The sequence below is a fragment of the Budorcas taxicolor genome, chromosome 23, assembly GCF_023091745.1.
Source record: "Budorcas taxicolor isolate Tak-1 chromosome 23, Takin1.1, whole genome shotgun sequence".
In the NCBI taxonomy this organism is placed as follows: Eukaryota; Metazoa; Chordata; class Mammalia; order Artiodactyla; family Bovidae; genus Budorcas; species Budorcas taxicolor.
In genome coordinates this window covers 13,390,950-13,413,811 of record NC_068932.1, presented here as the reverse complement: position 1 = coordinate 13,413,811, position 22,862 = coordinate 13,390,950, and the positions used below count along the sequence as shown (strand labels likewise).

General features: G+C 37.2%; 1 protein-coding gene across 1 annotated transcript in view; it reads right to left on the bottom strand.

Moving 5' to 3' along the window:
- TNKS2 (tankyrase 2) overlaps positions 1–22,862 on the bottom strand; it is a 63,853-nt gene that overhangs the window by 6,901 nt on the left and 34,090 nt on the right. The window contains 12 exon segments of the mRNA XM_052660643.1: positions 3,547–3,652; positions 5,987–6,061; positions 6,895–6,992; positions 10,458–10,578; positions 11,183–11,265; positions 12,107–12,359; positions 14,419–14,607; positions 15,291–15,400; positions 18,348–18,567; positions 19,104–19,269; positions 19,968–20,113; positions 22,680–22,759. Coding sequence (XP_052516603.1) covers positions 3,547–3,652; positions 5,987–6,061; positions 6,895–6,992; positions 10,458–10,578; positions 11,183–11,265; positions 12,107–12,359; positions 14,419–14,607; positions 15,291–15,400; positions 18,348–18,567; positions 19,104–19,269; positions 19,968–20,113; positions 22,680–22,759 — 1,647 coding nt within the window.

Here is a 22,862-nt window from a genome sequence, read left to right as displayed (position 1 = left end):
TATTCTTCCGCTTCTCCGCCTTTTATCACTTGCTAGTACCAGATTCCATCTGCAAATGTGGTGTGTTCCTTCATTCCCTACATGTTGACTTCTTTCTCCTCCTTCTTTGCATACATGCCAAGAAGGAGCTCAGCCAAAGACCAGGAGGTACTAAGCATGGAGATCAGGCCAGGGAATGCAGTGAGGCTGGGGCTTGGGAAAAGTCAATATGACACAGCTAACTGATTCATCAAGATTGGTGTCCCTTTTCATAAAGGGACAAGGGAAATACACTGAATTCCGCTTTAACAGAAATACTAAAGAATAGAATAACTCACTTGAATTAACTTGGAAAAACCATTTCTATTATAAAATAGAAAAAGTCATACATTACAACCCTTAAGTCAATACATAAATAAATATCATGTTCCGTGCCAAGAGATTATCATGACAATTATTAGGGTGTTGAAATGAGAAGTATCATTTAGATATTATATACTAATTCAGTCTGCTATAGCCATTCTTCCAGGGGATTGTGGAATTTAAATACTGTGTTCTATAGAAATTTACCAAGTCTCTCAAAATTTTTTGCAATCAAAGCCAATTGAAGGAACAGATTGGAACTATCATGGGTAATGTGCTTAAGACTTAATAAACACTACATTAAAATCTATATTCATCTTTGCTATAAACTGGAAAGATCAACCACCACCACCTGCCATGTTGCAACATAAATAGGAAATTTCAAAAATGACAAGTAATAGTGCTCTCAATAAAACTTCTCAGAAAACTCCACAGGCTCAATGACAGTTATCTTTTTGCACCCTTGACACTTAGAAGCACAGTCACAAGAGGATGTACATATTCTTCTGAGGCAATTTTCAGATCTTCCTTTAATTCGATCAACCAGTTAAAAGTAACACACATCAATTTTCCAGAACAACCCTAACACATAAAATCAACTACATACATAAATACATACATCAGTTCAGTTCAGTTACTCAGTTGTGTCTGACTCTTTGCAACCCCATGAACCCCAGCACGCTGGGCATCCCTGTCCATCACCAACTCCTGGAATACACCCAAACCCATGTCCATTGAGTCAGTGATGCCATCCAACCATCTTATCCTCTGTCATCCCCTTCTCCTCCTGTCCTCAATCTTTCCCAGCATCAGAGTCTTTTCAAATGAGTCAGCTCTTCGCATGAGGTGGCCAAAGTATTGGAGTTTCAGCTTCAACATCATTCCTTCCAATGAATACTCAGGGGTGATCGCCTTTAGGATGGACTGGTTGGATCTCCTTGCAGTCCAAGGGACCCTCAAGAGTCTTCTCCAACACCACAGTTCAAAAGCATCAATTCTTCGGTGCTCAGCTTTCTTTATAGTCCAACACTCACATCCATACATGACTACTGGAAAAACCATAGCCTTGACTAGACGGACTTTTGTTGACAAAGTAATGTCTCTGCTTTTGAATATGCTATCTAGGTTGGTCATAACTTTCCTTCCAAGGAGTAAGTGTCTTTTAATTTCATGGCTGCAATCACCATCTGCAGTGATTTTGGATCCCAGAAAAATAAAGTCAGCCACTGTTTCACCATCTATTTGCCATGAAGTGATGGGACCGGATGCCATGATTTTAGTTTTCCTGAATGTTAAGCTTTAAGCCAACTTTTTCACTCTCCTCTTTCACTTTCATCAAGAGGCTCTTTAGTTCTTCTTCACTTTCTGCCATAAAGGAGGTTGTCATCTGCATATCTGAGGTTATTGAGATTTCTCCCAGCAATCTTGATTCCAGCTTGTGCTTCTTCCTCCAGCCCAGCGTTTCTCATCATGTACTCTGCATGTAAGTTAATTAAGGAGGGTGACAATATACAGCCTTGATGTACTCCTTTTTCTATTTGGAACCAGTCTGTTGTTCCATGTCCAGTTCTAACTGTTCCTTCCTGACGTGCATATAGGTTTCTCAAGAGGCAGGTCAGGTGGTCTGGTATTCCCATCTCTTTCAGAATTTTCCACAGTTTATTGTGATCCACACAGTCAAAGGATTTGGCATAGTCAATAAAGCAGAAACAGATGTTTTTCTGGAACTCTTGCTTTTTCTATGATCCAGTGGATGTTGGCAATTTGATCTCTGGTTCCTCTGCCTTTTCTAAAATCAGCTTGAACATCTGGGAGTTCACGGTTCACGTATTGCTGAAGCCTGGCTTGGAGAATTTTAAGTATCACTTTACTAGCGTGTGAGATGAGTGCAATTGTGCAGTAGTTTGAGCATTCTTTGGCATTGCCTTTCTTTGAGATTGGAATGAAAACTGAACTCTTCCAGTGCTGTGGCCACTGATGAGTTTTCCAAATCTGCTGGAATATTGAGTGCAGCACTTTCACAGCATCATCTTTCAGGATCTGAAACAGCTCACCTGGAATTCCACCACCTCCACTAGCTTTATAGTGATGCTTCCTAAGGCCCACTTGACTTCACATTCCAGGGTGTCTGGCTCTAGGTGAGTGATCACACCATTGTGATTATCTGGGTCGTGAAGATCTTTTTTGTACAGTTCTGTGTATTCCTGCCACCTCTTCTTAATATCATCTGCTTCTGTTAGGTCCCTACCATTTATGTCCTTTACTGAGCCCATCTTTGCATGAAATACAATCAGCAAAAACACCAGGAGCTGACTGTGGCTCAGATTATGAACTTCTTATTGCAAATTCAGACTGAAATTGAAGAAAGTGGAGAAAACCACTAGACCATTCAGGTATGACCTAAATCAAATCCCTTATGACGATACAGTGGAAGTGAGAAATAGATTTAAGGGGCTAGATCTGATAGACAGAGTGCCTGATGAACTAAGGATGGAGGTTCATGACACTGTACAGAAGACAGGGAGCAAGACCATCCCCAAGAAAAAGAAATTCTAAAAAGCAAAACGGCTGTCTGAGGAAGCCTTACAAATAGCTGTGAAAAGAAAAGAAGTGAAAAGCAAAGCAGAAAAGGAAATACATACCGATCTGAATGCAGAGTTCCAAAGAATAGCAAAGAGAGATAAGAAAGCCTTCCTCAGTGATCAATGCAAAGAAACAGAGGAAAACAAGAGAATGGGAAAGACTAGAGATCTCTTCAAGAAAATTAGAGATACCAAGGGAACATTTCATGCAAAGATGGGGTCAATAAAGGACATACATACATATATATATATATATATATATGTTATATATATATATATATGTTATATATATATATATATATGTTATATATATATATATATGTTATATATATATATATATATGTTATATATATATATATATATGTTATATATATATATAAAGAGAAAATATGAATAGTCAGTATTATCATTTCTACACTTTTTCTGTTATGGTAATCTATAAACTATATCCATTCAAAACATACAAATTCAGAAGATTAAAAACACAAATATAAATGCAAAGATTTACAGAAATAATGTTTGTTTTTTAAAAAATGATATGAGAAATATACAGATTCATTATTATCTCAAACCTGACAAAAAATGTGGAGGATGATGGCAGGTAGGGGGAGGGGAATCTTACCATGAAACAGCATTCTTTCGTTTGCATGGTTGTGGTTTTCTTCAGAAACTTCTTTTCTCCTGTGAGTGTATCTTTCCCATAGCTTCTTGTTACAAACTTTCTGAATCTATAAAAAGAAACCAGCAAAATAAAATCTCTGGATCCCAATACTTACTTACCTACCGGTTAACCTTAACCAAAAAAGGGCTACACAGGACCAGAAGAGAGGCAAAACTTCTCTCTGAAATAGATTAACAAACTTTGTCACAACCGTAAAGATGAGAATATATGCACATTTTAGAAATCAAAAACTACAGATGTGAAAAAGTTATATATGGCTATATGTAAAGGTCAAGAGTACTATTAATTGATTAAAATACTTCTATTCTCACTTTAGAATTATTGCTAAAACATCTCCAAATCAGACATGCTGAGTTCTGTATGGAAGTGTAAGAAAGAAAATACTGTCTTTCCCCCAACTGCTTTTTCTGGCTCAAAGTACCATGTTTATCTGTTTTTAATTAAAATATTTGAAACAGCTACACCAAACAATCACACACACAGACACACACCCTAACATTTCCTCTATTGTTCCCTATCCCTCCAATTCTTAAAACTTTTGTTTGGAGAAAAGTTTTACGACGGATGTTGGTTTCACCAGGAGTATTTCTAAGGTCAAAACTCACAGTCCTAGTGCTGCTTTTCAGCTGTATTTAAGGGTGCTACAGCCCCCTGCTGGTCCTAGAACCCATCTGGGAGCTGACGGTTTTAGTCTAGGTTCAAATTAACTCAAAACACCATCGAAGACATAATCAAAGCACACAGACTGGCATAAACAGAGCTCATTAATGATTTTTTAAAAAGAGAACAAAACCAAAAGTTTTATCAGTGAGAACAGCTGTATTAGATACTGTACTAAAATATCTTTCTAGAGAAAGAAAACAGCATACCTCCCAAATTCAGTAACTCTAGAAATCAAACCCATATTCTGTTCCTTGCCCTCACCCTTAACAAATCTTAGCACATTTTGTTACTGGTTGCATACAAAATGCCCTTGACTAAAATCTACCTATAATAGGAATAATTATTTGTTATAGTAAATATTATTATACATGAGTTCATGAAAAGAAAACTCAAGATGTCACTCAGGTCATACCATGATATGAACTAATAAGATACAGCTCCTGAAAGAACCCTTGCACCTGAATAATGTGTACTTACTTTATGTCATCTTATTTCTAAATGGACTTCCCCGGTGGCTCAGATGGTAAAGCGTCTGCCTACAATGCGGGAGACCCAGGTTCAATCCCTGGGTCAGGAAGATCCCCTGGAGAAGGAAATGGCAACCCACTCCAGTATTCTTGCCTGGAAAATCCCATGGACGGAAGAGCCTGGTAGGCTACAGTCCATGGGGTCGCAAAGAGTCAGACATGATTGAGCGACTTTCTATCTTGATGAGTAACTCTAAAATATGAGATCTACTGGTATACTCAGAATAGTGTATTATTGTGAGACAGTAATATAACACAACTGGAAGATTTCATACCATTCACCTTTCAGTTCAAAATTTAGGTATCAGAGATACTTGCCACATTGTAACTCTAAATCTTGTAATGATTAAAAATAGTTAACAGAAAATCATTATGCATCTCAAGTAGAGTATACAGTTTGGTTGCCATACAGCTTTTAAAAACACCAAGCAAATTAGCAAAGCTGAAAAGGCCCTGAGAAGAGTACCTGATATTAATAAGAGTCAGTACTCTCTTTAAGATATTTTTTTAAATGACTATTTCTGGAAAGATGAAAGGTACAGAGGGAGCACTACTAAAATCACCAAAAAATGGTGTTATGTGTGAGGACTCACAGAAACCTGGAATAGACACAATTAGGACAAACTAGAAACAAACAAACCATGGTGTAGCTGTAAAGATGGGGGTCCTTCCATGAGCCATAAAAAATTCAAAAGTACTGAAAAAAGTCAGCAAGAGTACCTTAATAGTAGTGTCCATATGTAAAATCCTAAGCCTACAGGATTTATCATCCAAGAATGAGAAGTCATAAAGCTTACTAACAATGGAATGCTTATTCTAATCCATAATAGATTCCTTAATTCAGCTATGAATTTGTCATATTTGCTGAATGTCAACAGTTAAGATAATCATGTATCTTGCCATTTAAACTTATTTAAGTTTAAAGATTAAACTTAAATAATCTTTAAGTTTAGAGATTATTTAAAGCATAATCTCTAAATTTAAATATGTTCAACAGAGGCTGAATTAGTGGTTAGTACAGAGATTTGAGGATCTTAACCTGCCAAAGATACATTCTTTCCCAAAATACCCCTGATGCCATGTGAAAGACTTACTGGGCTGGACAGATGATGTTCTTATGAAAGTTAATCATGGTTTCAGGCTTTTAAAAACTATGGTCACAGTGAACTTTATTTTCACTAACTTATTACCTTGAGAATATTGTATCTGTTGAAGATCCCACCTGCGTGCCCTCCATCTCTGTGCTCTCGGACTGTACTCTGCATCTGACGGAAACACATTTCAGAAAGATGTGCATTAGCTTTTATGTCTTTTCTGATTTAGGGAACACGGTTCTTGACTCATATGACTCTTAAGACAAATTAGGTTTTTATTATTTTTGTTGTTTAAGGAATGAGTTCTATACTACTTTCGAGAGACAGTGCATAGTTGATACAATCAATCCAGAAATACCTACAGGTGAAAATTATATAATGCAAACTACTGGAACAAAAGGAAACAAGCAAATGCACAGGTGAGCCAAACACGCAAAGCCAAGCAGCTAACACGCTAACAAACAAAACAGAACAATGACTTATTTGTTCCCATTCGTTTTGCTCTCATCAAGCACAAGTTATATTTTACTGAGAGTTGGAGTTCCCTGAGATTTAGAACTAAGCCTCACTGAACTTTGTATCTTTGTGCTCAGCTCACACATATAGGGTATGGTGTTCGTCAAAGCGCAGGGCGCCATTTTAAGACTTTGGTGGATACAACAGTTTTATGGAAAGAAAGTTAAAAAAACATTTCCTAGATAAGTAGCATCCACATGTTCTGGGTCTTGTCTAAGATACAGGGCTTTGCAATTGCCTTCATGAAGGAAGGGAATATTAGCCACCTCTTCTCCAACAGAATTCTGTAGTATATTAATTGAAATGCCGAACCAAATTATCAGAATTAAAGCTTACCGAGATAGTGTATTTTAGATGCTGATTTTGTAAGTTTTCAGGTGGTCGAGTGAGGGACAATTAAAAACTCCTGCTACACACATGTTCAAATAGAGCTGGGAACTTCTGCAAAGTCAGCTGCTGACCCAACATTTATAAGTATATGAACATACCTCTTCCTCCACAGACTGAAACTCTTTATCTTCAGCAGACAGATCAATGAGAATTGTTCCACTTCCAGAGGTGTTCAGAGTTAAGTATGGGTTAAGACCTATCAAATGAAATTCAAAGGTTAAAAAAAAAAAACAAACTTGCCAGAACCCTCCTCCCTGCCTTCAGCCCACAATAAACATCAACCCAATACAACCACCCGATTTATCTGATGCTTATTACTAGTTCTTACAAGTTTTTTATTTTGGGAAAGTTTAAATTTATAGGAAAGCTGAGAGCACTGAGAGTTCCTGCGTGCCCTCACTCCACTCTCTAAAGTCACCATCAGGAACATTAATGTTCCCATTTTATACAATCACTGCACACATATCAAAATTGAGTAAATTACAGACTTTGTTTGAATTTCATCAGTTTTTCCCCACTAATGTTCTTTTACTTTTCCAGGATCCAAACCAGAAAATTACACTGCATTTAGATGACTATTTTTTTGACCTTACAAGTCATAAGGGTTTTGTGAGAAAAGCTCTGAAAATCTCTCTATTCTTTATCTCATATGTGTCATATTTTTTCTTCTTCAAATTATTTCCTTTATTAACTAAGCAGCCCTTTCAGCACTTGGTCCCTTTATTTTTTGTAAAACTGAGAAGAAACTAGCATGGCCGCAGGTAATTTTAAATTATCCAAGAATAAGAAGTCATAAAGCTTACAAATGATGGAATGCTTATTCTAACCCATAATAGATTCACTTCAGCAATGAATTTATCCTATTTTCTGAATGTCAACAGTTAAGATCATATATACTTTCGTATTTTTACTCTCACAAAAGCTTTGAAAATGGAATCTTACCCAGGCCTTTCTAACTTCTTTGTTGTATCTGTTAACACAACTCCCCTGTTATCTCCAAGATCTCCAGAGCTCACTGTTTTCTCAGGGAGGACTCGAGTCCTCTTTTGTGGTTGCTCAGTCACTAAGTCATGTCCGACTCTTGGCGTGACCCATGGACTGCAGCATGCCAGGCTCCCCTGTCCTTCACTATCTCCCTCTCCCGGGGTTTGCTCAAACTCATGTACACTGAGTCAGTGATGCCATTCAACCATCTCATCCTCTGTCATCCCCTTCTCTTGCCTTCAATCTTTCCCAGCATCAGGGTCTTTTCTAGTGAGTCAGCTCTTCGCATCAGGTGGCCAAAGTATTGGAGCTTCAGCTTCAGCACCATTCCTTCCAATGAATATTCAGGGTTGACTTCCTTTAGGACTGACAGGTTTGATCTCCTTGCTGTCCAAGGAACACTCAAGAGTCTTCTCCAGCACCACAGTTTGAAAGCATCAATTCTTTGGCACTCAGCCTTCTTCACAGTCCAACTTTCACATTCATATATGACTACTGGAAAAACCATAGCTCTGACTATACGCACCTCTGCTGGCAAAGCGATGTCTGTTTTTTAATACACTGTCTAGGTTTGTCATAGTTATTCTTCCAAGGAGCAAGTGTCTTTTACTTTCATGACTACAGTTACTGTCTGTAGTGATTCTGGAGCCCAAGAAGATGAAATCTAACACTGTTTCCACATTTTCCCCATCTATTTGCCATAAAGTGATAGGAATGGATGCCATGATCTTCATTTTTTGAATGCTGAGTTTTAAGCCAGCTTTTTCGCTCTTCTTTCGCCTTCATCAAGAGGCACTTCAGTTCCTCCTCACTTTCTGCCATTAGAGTGGTATTTCACCTGCACACCTGAGGTTGCTCCCATTTCTCCCAGCAGTCTTGATTGCAGCCTGTGATTCACCCAGCCTGGCACTTCACGTGATGTGCTCTGCATGTAAGTCCTCTGCTGCCGGGTTAATGCAGGGCAGTTTCCCTCTGGAGACTAAGAGCACTGTTCTGGTCTGAACAACAGAGCTATCACAAACATGCCAAACCCTAATAACAATGCATAGGTATGGCTGCATTATAATATCTACGGGAAGTATGGCAACTATACAGAGGAGGCCATTTTATAGGAAAAACACTTAACAGAATAAAGTCTGTGACAGACCCTGGACTAAGGCATCTTCGAATGCCCCAAGAAGATATTCATAAGTGCTAAAAGATCAGAACATGTAATCTGTTGACTTGATGCACTGAATAATACCTAAGGCTGTCAGCAAGGTAAGAGACAGTCAGAAGTTTGCCACTGGTTCTAATTTGCAAACTGGGTATAATGCCGGTATTATACGGACTCCTAGCTGCAAATGAAGATAAGGTAGGTGGTAACTTTATGTAGAAAAGTGACCCTGATGTGCTAGATCAGACACAGTCATTCTGTGTTGTTGTGGTGTTTCTCCTCCACGTAGGAATCAGTGTTCCTACTCAATGCAGCTGGATGTCATCAGAATGACCAGAGGGCCAAAGGTGACAGGGAGGGACGTACCTCTGCCACTTGGAGGCAGTGTATCTCTTTCTATCATTGTTTCCTGAGCCTTTAAACAGTCTTAACTGCCTCTCTACCAGATTCACAGTGTTTTCTAGTTGAGGCACAATGGCAGTCCAAAACTGAGGGTTCCAGTTCCTCTTCATACTAACATTCCAAAAAGCCTTGAGTCTGCCCTCTTCTTTATAAAATTTTGTCTTCTATACTAGCAATATCTAAGACTATCTCACATTTTAAACGCTTTGCCCTAGTTCCTATCAGGCAAATAAAGTGCGTCTACCTTTAATCAATCCCAATCCAGAATTTCAGTTTAAAGTATTCCTTAGCTTGAATCACAGAACTTTCAAAGTTCTCTTTTTGTTCAAGAGATAGACCCTATCCTGGATAGCATACATTCTTTCCTCAAAATTCCCTCAGTTTTGCTAATGGAGGTTTGTCTTTAAACCCAGGTGTATAGCCAGGTCTTCAATTACAGGATGTCTAACCTCAGGGTATATCACTCCCTCAGTTGAACAAGAAACTTAAAATGTGGTCTGACAACTAAAATAACTCAACTTTTATACCAAGACCTGATATTCAGGAAGCGTGAACATTTGCAGAACAAATGCAATTTGCATTTTCCTTATGTATCAACATTCAAGAGAAATAAAGAATTATTCAACTTGGTTTCACTACGTTTCCTTAGTTGCAACATTACTGTTTCCTTGTACTTTTACACTAAGTGTTTAAAATGTAACTACAGCAAAAAAGATTTACAACATTATTTTATGGGCAGGCTTGAACACCTAACCATTACCTATTATATTACCATATGAGATATCCAAGTTTCAGATCTTTTAGAACCATATAATTTTTGAGCTACAGTAACTTTAGAAATGAGTGAATGGAAATAATAGAAAAAACTTCAGAGCTAAAATAACACCCATATTTCTGAATGGCCCAGACACTTCACTTAGGTTCACAGAGTTAAAGGTAGCAGTTCAGAAAGCCTAACAGTGGCAGATTTAAGATTTGACCCCACGTTTCCAGAATCCTCATTAGTACTCTTCTTATCAAGTGGACTATTACAGATTTTAAAATTATCCTTTAGGAAGTTGAGGGCTGCCTTAATGCAAGCTGTTAAATTGACGATAGCAATGACTTAAAATGAAATACCTTGTTGTCCAGAGATAAGTCTCTCAACTCCTTTAATTAGTTTGTGTCTATGTCCATAAGCATTGATTCCAATCTCTTTTAACTCCTTGTGTCCCATCTCAACTAATACATCCAACGTGATCTTACAAAAGAGAATGAAACTGTTTAGAAGACTTGTTTGGAAGACATTTATATACTGGTGTTCTCACAATGTTATTAGACTTATATATTTATTTCAAATGACTTCTGAACACAACATAGAAATGAAAGCATACCAGCTATTAAACTAAAACTGAAAAGTTGCAGAAAACTTAAATTAGGACTATTCAAGAAAAGCCCAGATATATAGTTTGTGTGTCTATATAGCTTCCCGAAGTGGTTAGCAACATGTCAGGCTTAAGAGTGGGTAGTGACTGATGTAAGAGAATTGAACAAACTGAGGTCAAGGATAACTTACCTTTAAGAAATGCATAAGCTAGATTTATTCAAGACAGCTATTTTGTTACCACACAAAAAACAATTTTTACGTGCTAATAAACATGACTTAGTGAGTAAACAAGAGCAACAAACTAAATGGGAAAAAAACAAGCCAAATTAGAAGAGGGATTGATTTCCAGTCCTTAAAAAAAATACACATCCTTTTCAGTCCTCAATATGTTCAATTGTTCAGGGCATTTCAAAAGTTTCTATTTTTCCCTTGAGGTTCCCCAAAACAGCAAACCAAGTGAAACAACTCATGTACTTACCTGTTCTCGCTCAAATATATCCATTAGGTGTTCAAGCCCAAGATTTCTTACAAACTGAGTTATGCTAAAATCTATTCCTGGAACTGGGGAAAAAAAAAAAAAAAACACAGAATTTCACATCGGAATAATGTGTATCAACATTAGAACAGCAAAGTTTTGTGACATTATATGCACAAAGAATATAAAGATGAAACAAAATGTAACAGCTATCACAATATAATATTAAACTTAGTATCAAAATTACAAAGAGGACTTCAATGGGGGTCCAGTGGTTAAGACTGCACTCCCAATGCAGGGGGCACAGGTTCAATCCCTGGTCAGGGAACTAAGAGCCCATACATGTGCTGCCACACCAAAAAAAGTGAAAAAAGGCATGAAATGTCATCATTAGAAAGGGCTAACCAAGGACGCACTCACATGTTACAAAGAAATCTTTTCTTAAAAAAAAAAAATTTATTTTTAATTGTATCTTTAAAATAAGTTTCCATACAGCTTAAACTAATATAATATGTCAATTATATCTGAATGTAAAAACGAAGTTTCCCTATCTTAAGGTAAAGAGACTGTAGGTATACGTGTCTTTTTTTTCCTTTTTTGGCAGCACCATGTGGCTTGAGGGATCTTAGTTACCCGATTAGGGACTGAAACAAGGCCCGTGGCAGTGAAAATGCCAAGTCCTAATCACTGGACTACCACAGAATTCCGTTCCTTTTCAAAAAATTAAAAAAAACTCAAAATTATAATACACTGGAAGAGATAAATAAAGGCATAGTACTCAACCAAAAGGACTTCTATAGCTTTCAAAAAGGTTGGAACCTCATCAAGTCTGAACTTGGGAGGGAGAAAGTTTCATTAGAACTCCAATAATAATATTAAAAATGACTTCAGCAATCCAATATCAGTTATTTCGGCTGAATGCCTCACCCTCCTTTTTTTCCAAACTGGAAGCACCCTCTGTTCCACTTGAACTGACTACTGAAGATAGTTCAGAAAAACTGCCAGTTAAGTTGTCAAGACTGCTGGCTGCAGAAAGGCTTGATGGGCTGGATGGACCTGAAGACAGAGCATCTGCGGTGGCTGCTGGGCTTCTCATGCCATTGAGCACTTGAGGTTTATAACATGAAGGCAAAGCAGAAGGGGGCATGGCTGCTGTCAGGAGAGCACTGACATCATCTGCCTGGAGTAGATGTCAGAGAGAGAGGAAATCTGTAGTAAGTAGGTTGTAAAACTCTACTATACCCAACAGAATGCATTAAAAAAGAAAAAAGAAAAAACCCTAGCAGATTTGCACTACAATTGCTTATATAAAAACGATCATTTTAAAAAGTGAAGCAAATAAGTGATATTCAGCTAAACTGTTATTAAATGTAAAACATAATATAGAACATATACTCTGAGGCATATAAAATCAAAATGTAAAATGTGGTAAAGCAAGAAAAAAAATCCTAAGACATCATGATTGAAAAGTACTGAAATTAATTTTAGAAATATAAACTTTAAAAAAAGATCTGAAAACTTTTAAAGGCATTCTGAAGTAATCTGATCTATGTAGAAGTTTAGCAAACAGAATGATGGTTGATTTTTTTGGGAAAAATTTCAGCAACATATTTGTTTCTCAAAATAGAACATTTGGAAGGGTAGGGAACAAGGATATAATTTTAATCAAATATGCCAGAATGGAAAAAATCCCCAAATTTACTGGTATATTAATTTAATTTGTAACAAATACTATTCTTTCGGTGGCTCAGTGGTAAAGAATCAGCCTGGCAAGCAGGAGATGTGGATTCGATCCCTGGGTTGGGAATATCCCCTGGAGAAGGAAATGGAACCCACTCCAGTATTCTTGCTTGGAAATCCCATAGACAGAGGAGCCTGGTGGGCTATAGTCCACAGGGTCCCAAAAGAGTCAGACATGACTTAGCAATTAAACAACAACTATTCTTTTACAATGCTCAATTAAGACATCAAGTAATTAACATTTAGCAAGAAGTAAATCAGTACTTGTTTTCATGGCTTGTCATTTATACTGCCTTTTCAATCCTCACCTTCTTTCCCTGAATATGAAGACTCCCATGACACTCATAGTCGGTATGTAACATTTAAAAATAGTAATAGCACAATTTATTGGATGCCTCTTATGTACCTGAGAGCATGAGGTACATCCCCTCATTTAATTCTCATATTAACCAAATACATTTTACCTCCATTTGCAGATTAGGTAACTGAGGCTTTGAAGTTAAGCAACCTGCAAAACCATACAACTGTTAAGTGGTAGAGCTAAAATTCTAAGGCGGGTCTGTTGGACTCTAAAGCCTAAGCATGTTCTCTAGGGCACCCTGTTTCAATGTCACTTAATTATATCTAGTGGACTAACACATGGGTGGATTGAATTAAAAATGTTCACTTCTAAGTTAGTTTGGAACTGGAAGGACATTTCCCTTAAGAAATAATCTTGCAAATACAGTTGAGCTGTCAGCCTGCTTAGAAAATTCTATCCAACCAGCTGAACTAAATTTCAGTTTCTCAATGTAACTTGCAACCGTGGAATCTCTCAGTAGAAAGCAACCTGCAGGACAGACTCTCCTTCTCCATCTCAAGAAGAATTTCCTCTTCCTTTCCCTCTACTGCTCGGGGTCAGTGTCCCCAGCGGCAGAGGCAAGAGAGGCACCTGCGTCACAGTGGCCACAGCAGAGGCTGGAGGCCACAATGAAGACACCTATAGGGATTTTCTCAGGAGAGGAAACGGAAAAAGGACTTCCCGCAGAAAACTGGAGCAACAAACTTGTTTCATGAACGGTTTTCGCGGGGTATGTAATAAAACCTTTGAGATGAGACAGTATTTGGAGGGAAGAAAATCTCTATAAACCAGGCTCTGCAGCTGCATGCTGAAGGCAATGTTCCCAGCTGGTAGTTCATAAAGACCCCTGGGCCCATACTATCTTGTGCCCCATGAATGGCATTCATGAAGCACCCTGCCTGCGTGTTTCCCAACTAACGTAAGCAGTATACCTTATTACACTTCTTTCTCCCATTTCTAAAAGTACTCAGCTCACAATAACTGATAATTCTACTATTTACTTATTATATTTTAATACCAAAGAGATCCAAAATTTAAACCAAGCTAAACGCCAGATTTTGCCACATTCACCATGATGACATTTTATATATATATACACCAAGGGAATTTTCAAAACGTCAGGAAAGCACTGAGATTTTTCAAAAATCCCATCACTTACTGAAACTAAATCTAAAGGTGTTTGTCCTTCCTGATTTTTAAGAGTTGGATCAGCTCCATGGGCCAACAATAATGCACAAAGCTGTGTTCGTCCCTTCTGGGCTGCCTCATGCAAAGGTGTGAAAGCCCATTTGTCCGTAGCATTGACACACGCATTATATTTTATTAGCAAAGCTGCTACATCTACATGCTGTAAAAGAAAACGAACCTGTTATAGTCTGAATTATTACTTTATTATATTGTAGTTCTTAAAAAGACACTAGCTATACTCTAGAAATGAAAAACTGTGTTTTTTCTCCATCAAAATTTATGGGCTATTGATTAGAAATTACAGTAGTAGATATTTATATAACTTGAGAAAATATCTAGAAAATAGATACTACTACTACACAGAAAGAAACTAATGGAACTTTAACAATATCTCATTTAAGTGTTATAACTGCTAAACATCAATTTATAAACCTGCAGCCTTCCTTAACTAATCAACTGAAGATGGTCAATACTGATGATTAATATTCAAGGCTATTAAATATAAGTCTGAAACAATGCATCTGATCTCAACAGATTTATATGAATCCCAGTGGATTTTCTGGGTACCAACAAACAAACAAAATCACTAACATCTCACTGAAAATAAGAGATGTGTGCTAAGGAAGGTAAAATAACAAAAGACAAAATGTTCCATGTTACACAGCAAGCTCCCAGCAAGCTACAACTGCCTGAGCATTGAAACTTAGAAGTTATTTAATCTTTAGCGCTCGTATTTACTTCTCTGTAAAACGAGAAAGTCAAACTAAATTTCCCTTGCATTGTAATACTGATTTTCACTGAGAAAACTTCCGACATTTTAAAAGCTAACATGAAAGAACTTACGCCGTAAGATGCTGCATTGTGTAAAGGAATAAGTCCTCCTTTGTCCTGAGCATTCACGTCAGCTCCATGCTGTAGGAGATACTCCGCAACTTCTAAATTATTATAACCAGCTAGTTTAGAAAAGAAGTAAAATTATTTTACTTGTTAATATAAAAATAGCTACATATATGTATATATCTATTTCTAAAAGATAGGATTTTTAAAATATGAGATTTTATAGAAATCTGAAATTCTCCAATGGAATCTATTAAAGATTTGGCTTATGAAAAAAAATTGCCCACTGGCCTCAAGTTGGAAGTTTTCAGAGATGAAATTCATTTCTTTTTGAGATTCTAAAGTTATATTGGTTGATTTACTTAAATCGTTTCTTTTAAAACCTTCTTACCAAAGTCCCTGCCTTCATGGTCACTGTATATACAACTTCCTGAACTCAGGTAAATGGTCTCAAGGCTGCAAGCAAAAGGCATCCAATCATACAAAAATGAAGTTAGGAACAGAAGCGGCTGGCAGAGCAGAAGACAACACATCAGTGGGTCTCGGGGCCCCATTTCCTCAGAAGATCACAAAGATATGCTTTTTGCCAGAGAGAATGTAAGGGAACACATCTCTATGGGCAGCAGAATCCACTGCTGCTAAAGCCATGAAGTAGTAACGCTGAGTATTTTATAAATGTACTATAATCGCCCAGCTGTCATCTGGGGAACCGACAGCTATCTTAGTATGTGTTCTTGGTTAAAAAAAAAAAAAAAGTATGTATTGATATATTGTATCTGACACATAATCATAGTTTGAAAGCAAATCTGGAATTTAACTTTGCCAACATAAAATCAGCTATCACTTGAAACTTTAAAATAGTTCAAAATATATAATTCATTCACTTTTACTGAAGTTTTCCAGCCTTTTGCTGAGACATCTAAAGCAAAAAAAAAAAAAATTTCAGTAAGATCAAGAAAAACAAAGCTACCATAAGCTAAATACACCAAATCCAAAAGTCCTTGCATGTCTCAAAGCGTAATACTACATAAGTGAGAAACGTTCTGTGTGTACAATGTATTTGTCACTTACAAAGATAACACAGACTTACAAAGTAATACTCAGTGTTCTAGATAAGCTACCATAAAGATTCAAAGCCTATGTAAATAACTATGCACAGCACAATGCAAATCTGAGATCAGGCCACATTTTCTCTTACATGGACTACTAACTCCTGATTGCCAGAGGAAGAAAAGTCTTACCTCACTTTGTTAGCATTTGTGGTTTATCACTTCCAAAATGCTCTACAAGACACAGAGATGGAGTAATTGTTTCCCTTGGCCTGTGGGGTCCCAACTCACACAGGGTCATAATTTAAAGGTCTAAACCATAAACACTAAAATGATCTCTTAGGGGACTTAGCTGGTGCAAATGGCTGGGACTCTGTGCTTCCACTGTAGGGGGCCTGGGTTTGATACCTGGTTGGGAAACTAAGATCCTGCATGCCACACCAGGCATGGCCAAAAAATAAAAAATTCCCTAGTTGCTCACGATGTGAGACTGAAAGGAAGTGAGAGAAGAGTACTTCCCACATTACACAAAGTGGCAGAAACACCTACATTCCTTTTTTCTCTCTTTAAACCATGTATATTTATATGAATCTCTATGGGTCAAACATGCCTATGATGCAACTCCACTGAAAGACTGGTAGCTCAGTGCTTTTAATGACCCATTCCCTAGCAACTTTTTCTTTTTTTAAAGGTTTATGACTTTTTATTTAAAAATTATTACTATTTTTTGGCCACGAGGCATGTGGGATCTTAGTTCTCTGATCTGGGACTGAACCCATGCCCCTGGAGTGGAAGCACAGAGTCTTAACCTCTAGACTGCCAGGGAAGTCCTGCTTAGCACCTCCAGTGCAGCTCAGAAAGCTGTACTGAAATCACAGTGCTGCACTACACGCAGGGAAGACAAAGACAGCCTGTGCCAGTTTCATGGGTGAAAACTCAGAACAAAAGTTAGGTACTCAACTATGTCCCCCAAATTTCCCATGGTGAAGCCCTATTCATTAGTACCTTAGAATGTGACTGTACTTGAAGACAAGGCCTTTTAAGAGGTAATTCGTTAGAACAGGGCCGTGAGGGTCAGCCCTAATTCAGCATGACTGCTGTCCTTATAAGAGGAGGAAGTCAGGACAGAGAGACACCAGGGATGCACATATACACAGAAAAGGCCATGTGAGGACTCAGGCAGAAGGTGGCCATCTGCAAGCCACGGACTGAGGCCTCAGAAAAAACCAATCCTGCCAACATTTCCAAAGCTGAGCAAATACATTTCTGTTGTTTAAGCCACCTAGTCTGTGGCAATCTGTTAAGGCAGGCCTTACAAACTAATACAAAAAATAACAAGAATTTTATGTAACTTTTGGAATTCTAAAGACTTTTTTCTGCTTCCATTTAACAACTATCATTAGAAGAATGGAAAATTTTAACTTCCCATCAGGAAGGCTGACTCAAGCAGGCATATTTTTAAAGCTTCTACAGTGAAAACACATTCACCAAAGATGATTCAAACAACATGATGACTTGGAATAAAGGTTCTAAAGCACATGCTGCTGTTGCTGCTGCTGCTAAGTCACTTCAGTCGTGTCCGACTCTGTGTGACCCCATAGATCCCCTGTCCCTGGCAAGAACACTGGAGCGGGTTGCCATTTCCTCTCCAATGCATGAAAGTGAAAAGTTAAAGGGAAGTCGCTCAGTCATGCCCGACTCTTTGCGATCCCATGGACTGCAGCCTACCAGGCTCCTCCGCCCATGGGATTTTCCAGGCAAGAGTACTGGAGTGGGGTGCCATTGCCTTCTCCTCTAAAGCACATGGAGACTGGCAAAGCCTCTTTCAATTATTCTTACTAAATGTAAATTGCTATACTAAAGAGAACACGGGCCTGTACAAACACGCTAGTGTATAATGGTATTAGAAGACGCCTGATTTGAATCTTTCAAATTTACTTACAGGAAATATTTTACTCAGGTAAAATGAATTTTAGATGTACCAGCCTAAATCTGTGACACTTCATTCACCTACCTGCTAAATGTAAGGGTGTTGAATGTCGGCCTTGTGTATCACGGCAATTTACATTATCTGGTGAAGACAATTTCTTTACTCTGGCTAAACAACCCTTCTTGGCAGCATCCAATAAAGCTGCATCTCCCCTAAGTAGATCTTGAATATCTGTATCTCCTTCTTTAACCAGATCCAAAGGAGTATTTCCATCTCTGTTTTTCTTTGTGGGGTCTGCACCATGCTGGGCATGTGAAAAACAGAAAGGGAAGGTTTGGCTTAAGTTTGCCTTTGGATAATGAGAAAATTCAATCTATTTTATAAAGAGACTCTACCTTAAAGGTTAACGGGACTGTTAATAATGCTTAATACACAAAAAATTACAATAAAAAATATACACTTAAATGTTACTGAGCTTTAATAATGCAAGAATATAACCAAAATTTTAAACTATGTTCAAAACAAAGTATTTCATTAAAAATTACCTTTCACATATGCTATTTTTAGTTCTCACAAACATTTCAATGTTTGTATAAAGTATAAATTTAACTACAGTTTTGTTTTTACTGTAAAATACCTACACTGGTGCCAGTGCAGATACCAATGTACTATCAGTTTCATTATTGCTAAATAAACCTGGCTTATAGTGTTTATGACATTTATTCTGAAGTCTAGGTACAGAATTAGTTCTGCTTCCTATCCCTTTACTATTAAAGTTTGGAGTTACAAGTAATATAATATTCTACATTATATACCCTGTCCATAAATACTTAAATATACCTGAAGCAGAAGTTTGCAAATTTCATATTTTCCTTTGGCTGCAGCTTCATGTAAAGGTGTGAATTTCCATAAGTCAGCTACATTAACTACTGCTCCATGCTTAACAAGAAGTTCTGCAACTTCATAATGTCCATAAGAACATGCATTGTGCAAAGGTACAAGGCCTCTGAAAGTTAAATAAAAAACACAACACAAAAATATATTTTAATTTAAATAACTACACAGAGATGATAAATTTACTGAACTATACAAGAAATTTTACTGATTTTAATTTATAGAACATAAATTTATTATAAGCAGAAATGGAATTACTTTGACAGGGGCAGAGAGGAAATTTTTAAAATAGTTAAAATTGCAGGGAACATAACAAGCATCTATTTTGCAATATCTAGGATTAAGAATTATATATTTTAATTTATTTTTCTCTTTTGGCCACATATCAGTTATGGGATCTTAGTTCCCTGACCAGGGACTGAGCTGAACCTGGGGCCATGGCAGTGAGAACCACTGAACCAACAGGGGATTCCCAAGAAGTATTTTTTTTTTAATTAATATATACTGGAAGAAATCAAGTATCCTCAATGCAAACTAAAATATTTACTACATTAAAAATCAGTATCACACTACTGTTGCATTCTCCTTGGCTATTATAAAATAACAAGGCATTAAGCAACTAAGTCTTCATAAAAATGCTACTTCATAAAAATCATAAAATCTTAACAGAAATTAAGAAGTATATTTAAGCCAATGTTGGAGAACAGACTTCTCTGAAAATAAAAGAACCACCATCTCATAAAAATGTTTTCAGATTTTCCTAAGGTCAGATAAAGGCACAGAAAGGCCACAGCAATGGCTAGTACTTGCCCTTTATCTTTTGCGTGCACATCAGCTCCGTGTTGGAGCAGATATTCCACCACAGACACCCGATTATAGCCAGCTGCAAAATGGAGCGGTGTAGACTGACGCCCTTCAATGTCTCTGCAGTTGACACTCTGAACAGTACACAGTTTCTGTAGGACGCAACACAGTATACACATGATGCTATATTCTGACTGCTTGTTTTCATTCATCTAGTAGAAATTTCAAATCCCTGATTTATTTTGTCTCATCAAATTTCTCAGACACTCTCTGCTATTTATTCTTATTTCATCTTGTCCTTTATTGGCAATCCCTCTGGTCCTCTTATCTGGAATCATCTTCTTTTGCTAGAGCTAGTGAGTAAATTTTATTATTATGATTACTACTATTTACATAAAGGAAATGTAAGTACCAGTTAGCAACAGTAATTTCCATTTTGTGGCAAATATATATACAGACACACTGGATCACAGAAGCACTGGCATCACCTGGGGACTTGTTAAAAACTCAAGATTCTCAGATGCTCCGACCTACTGAATCAGAATCTATATTCTGACATGATCTCCAGGTGATCTGTAAGCACATTAAAAGTCTGAGGAGGACTGTTCTAGAACAGTGGTTCTCAAATTTTCATGTGCATTGGGTCCAGTCTCCAGATGTCTGGGACTGGGCCTAAGAAGTTGCATTTCTAACAAGCTCCCGTATGATGCTGATGCTGACTGTCAAGGAATTACACCTAGAGAATTATACTGTACTATATGGAATGAATGAATGAATAGAATGCTATTGGTTATGTACCATCCTTGGGAGAATTAAGAAAAGTCCCTCTGAAGTTTTTATGTTTTTTTGGTTGTTGTTTAGATGAGGAAGCTTGGCTGAGAAAAGCTGTAACACTCAAAATACTCAAGGGTATTTTGCATGAAAAGTATGAATATCTGAGGAAAGAAAGAAGCAGATAATAAATCATGGTGTTTAAAAAAAAAGTCAAAAGAATATTTTAGAATAAAAGAATATGAGCAAAAATCCTTTCTCTTTTTTATTAGCTTACCCTAAAAGCAGAGATAAGCTAAGCCTAATAAACCAAAGGAGCCAGGATCAGCGGTTTTACCTCAATGCGTTTAATAACAGGTCTGATAAAGCTATTCAGTGGCTTTCCACATGAGAGCTTGTTAGATACACACACTCCGTGTTCTATCACCGAGAAAGGGTGTTTTGTGGGTCTGAAGTCGGCTCTAGGGAATAAGCATTTTCCGCACGTGTAAAGTGCTGCCGCTAGATTCAGCAGTCATCACTGGCCACTCTAACTCCCTAGCTCTCAAGTTTAATTCTGCCCATTCAGAGAAGTTCTCTAACAGTCGGTGTCTAAGTACCTAGCCTGACAGCTCACCAGTAAACAAACACAGCCAAGCACATAATTAAGTGTTCACTGGGAAATATGCAGGTGGCACTGTCTCAGTGATGCACAAGGAACAGAAAGGTTGACGGAGATAAACTTCCAGTGAGTGACTTACAGCCTAATGCCTATCACAGGGAGAGAAGAAGGTCCTCCTCAATTAAATGGCATTATTTCATTCTCTAAGTACAATTCCTGCACCCAGTCTCATCCTCACTTCATCTGTTTCTTCCTACAGTCTTCTTTTATCTTGATGAAAACAAAGTCTGGTTTTTAATAGTAGGTGTACTGAACATAGTTTTATGCTCTTTAATATATATGAATGGATGAGCATTACAATTTACCATCACCTCCACCCAACACACATAAAAATCAGCTACCTGACTTTAACTCCACCTGCCCATCTAACACAACTTATCATTTCCTCCAAGAACAAACAGCTCACTAACCTTAACTTGAGTGCTTTGTTTTTCTATAAGTCATTCATTAGCCAGTAAGAGAAACAAAATCCCTCTTTCAGTACCATATTAACCTCCTAATTAAGGGCATGAGAACATAACTACAAAACAAGTCAAATAATAAAACTGCATAATAGCATTTTTCTTGAATGAAATCTGAGTTACCTGGAGATGGCTGTACTATCTACACAGATAAAGCAGGAGGAAAACAGCACGTGGACCTTTAAAATCAACTTTCAGAAATCTCTTGATTTGAAAGCACAGTGAATAAATATCCTCAGAGCTCAAGTTCTGATGAGACCATTAATCACATCGTTTCATTCTCAAGAAATCTAAAATTTACTTTGTGGGGTAGGTCTACTCAGGATTAAGAACACCATAGAGAAATATAGTGAAACTGCTTCAAATGGAGACTTCTGCCATGAATCAAATCAATAATTTTAGCTTTTAATAAAACTTATTACCTATCAATGCTCCCTCAAATAGGACCAAGCATTTTTTTGAAAGTCTGTTGTGGGAGGAGGACACAACAGGGCTTCTTCCCTCCTACTAGCTTTGGAAATTGAAATTAACATTGTTTTATTAAAGAATTATTTAATCATGAAACATGTTGTAAACAAAACGAATTTCCATAAACACGTCATTATCTAAATTTATAACTGTGATATATTTACTGAGATGGGTGTGATACTAAAGTTTCTTTCATTACTCAATGATCCTTATTTGCAGAGCAGAATTAACATTATTTACCTTTTAAAACAATGCACATATAAATAACTAGATTGTTTCATTTTAACAGTACAGATTCATTAAACACTGTCAAAATAAAAACCCAATGTTTAGAAAAACCATAAGATCATGTCTTACTTTTACAGTTTCTACATCTCCAGCCTTTGCAGCTTCCAGCAACTGTCTGTCTGCTTCTGAATTACCTAATGGGATACCCTCTAAAAATAAAAAAAAGAAAAGGAAAGAGTGATTAACTTCTATTTGGAAGATGGGACCAAGTTTTAAGGGAGGCATCTTATCTCAGAGTAAAGTTCCTTTTAC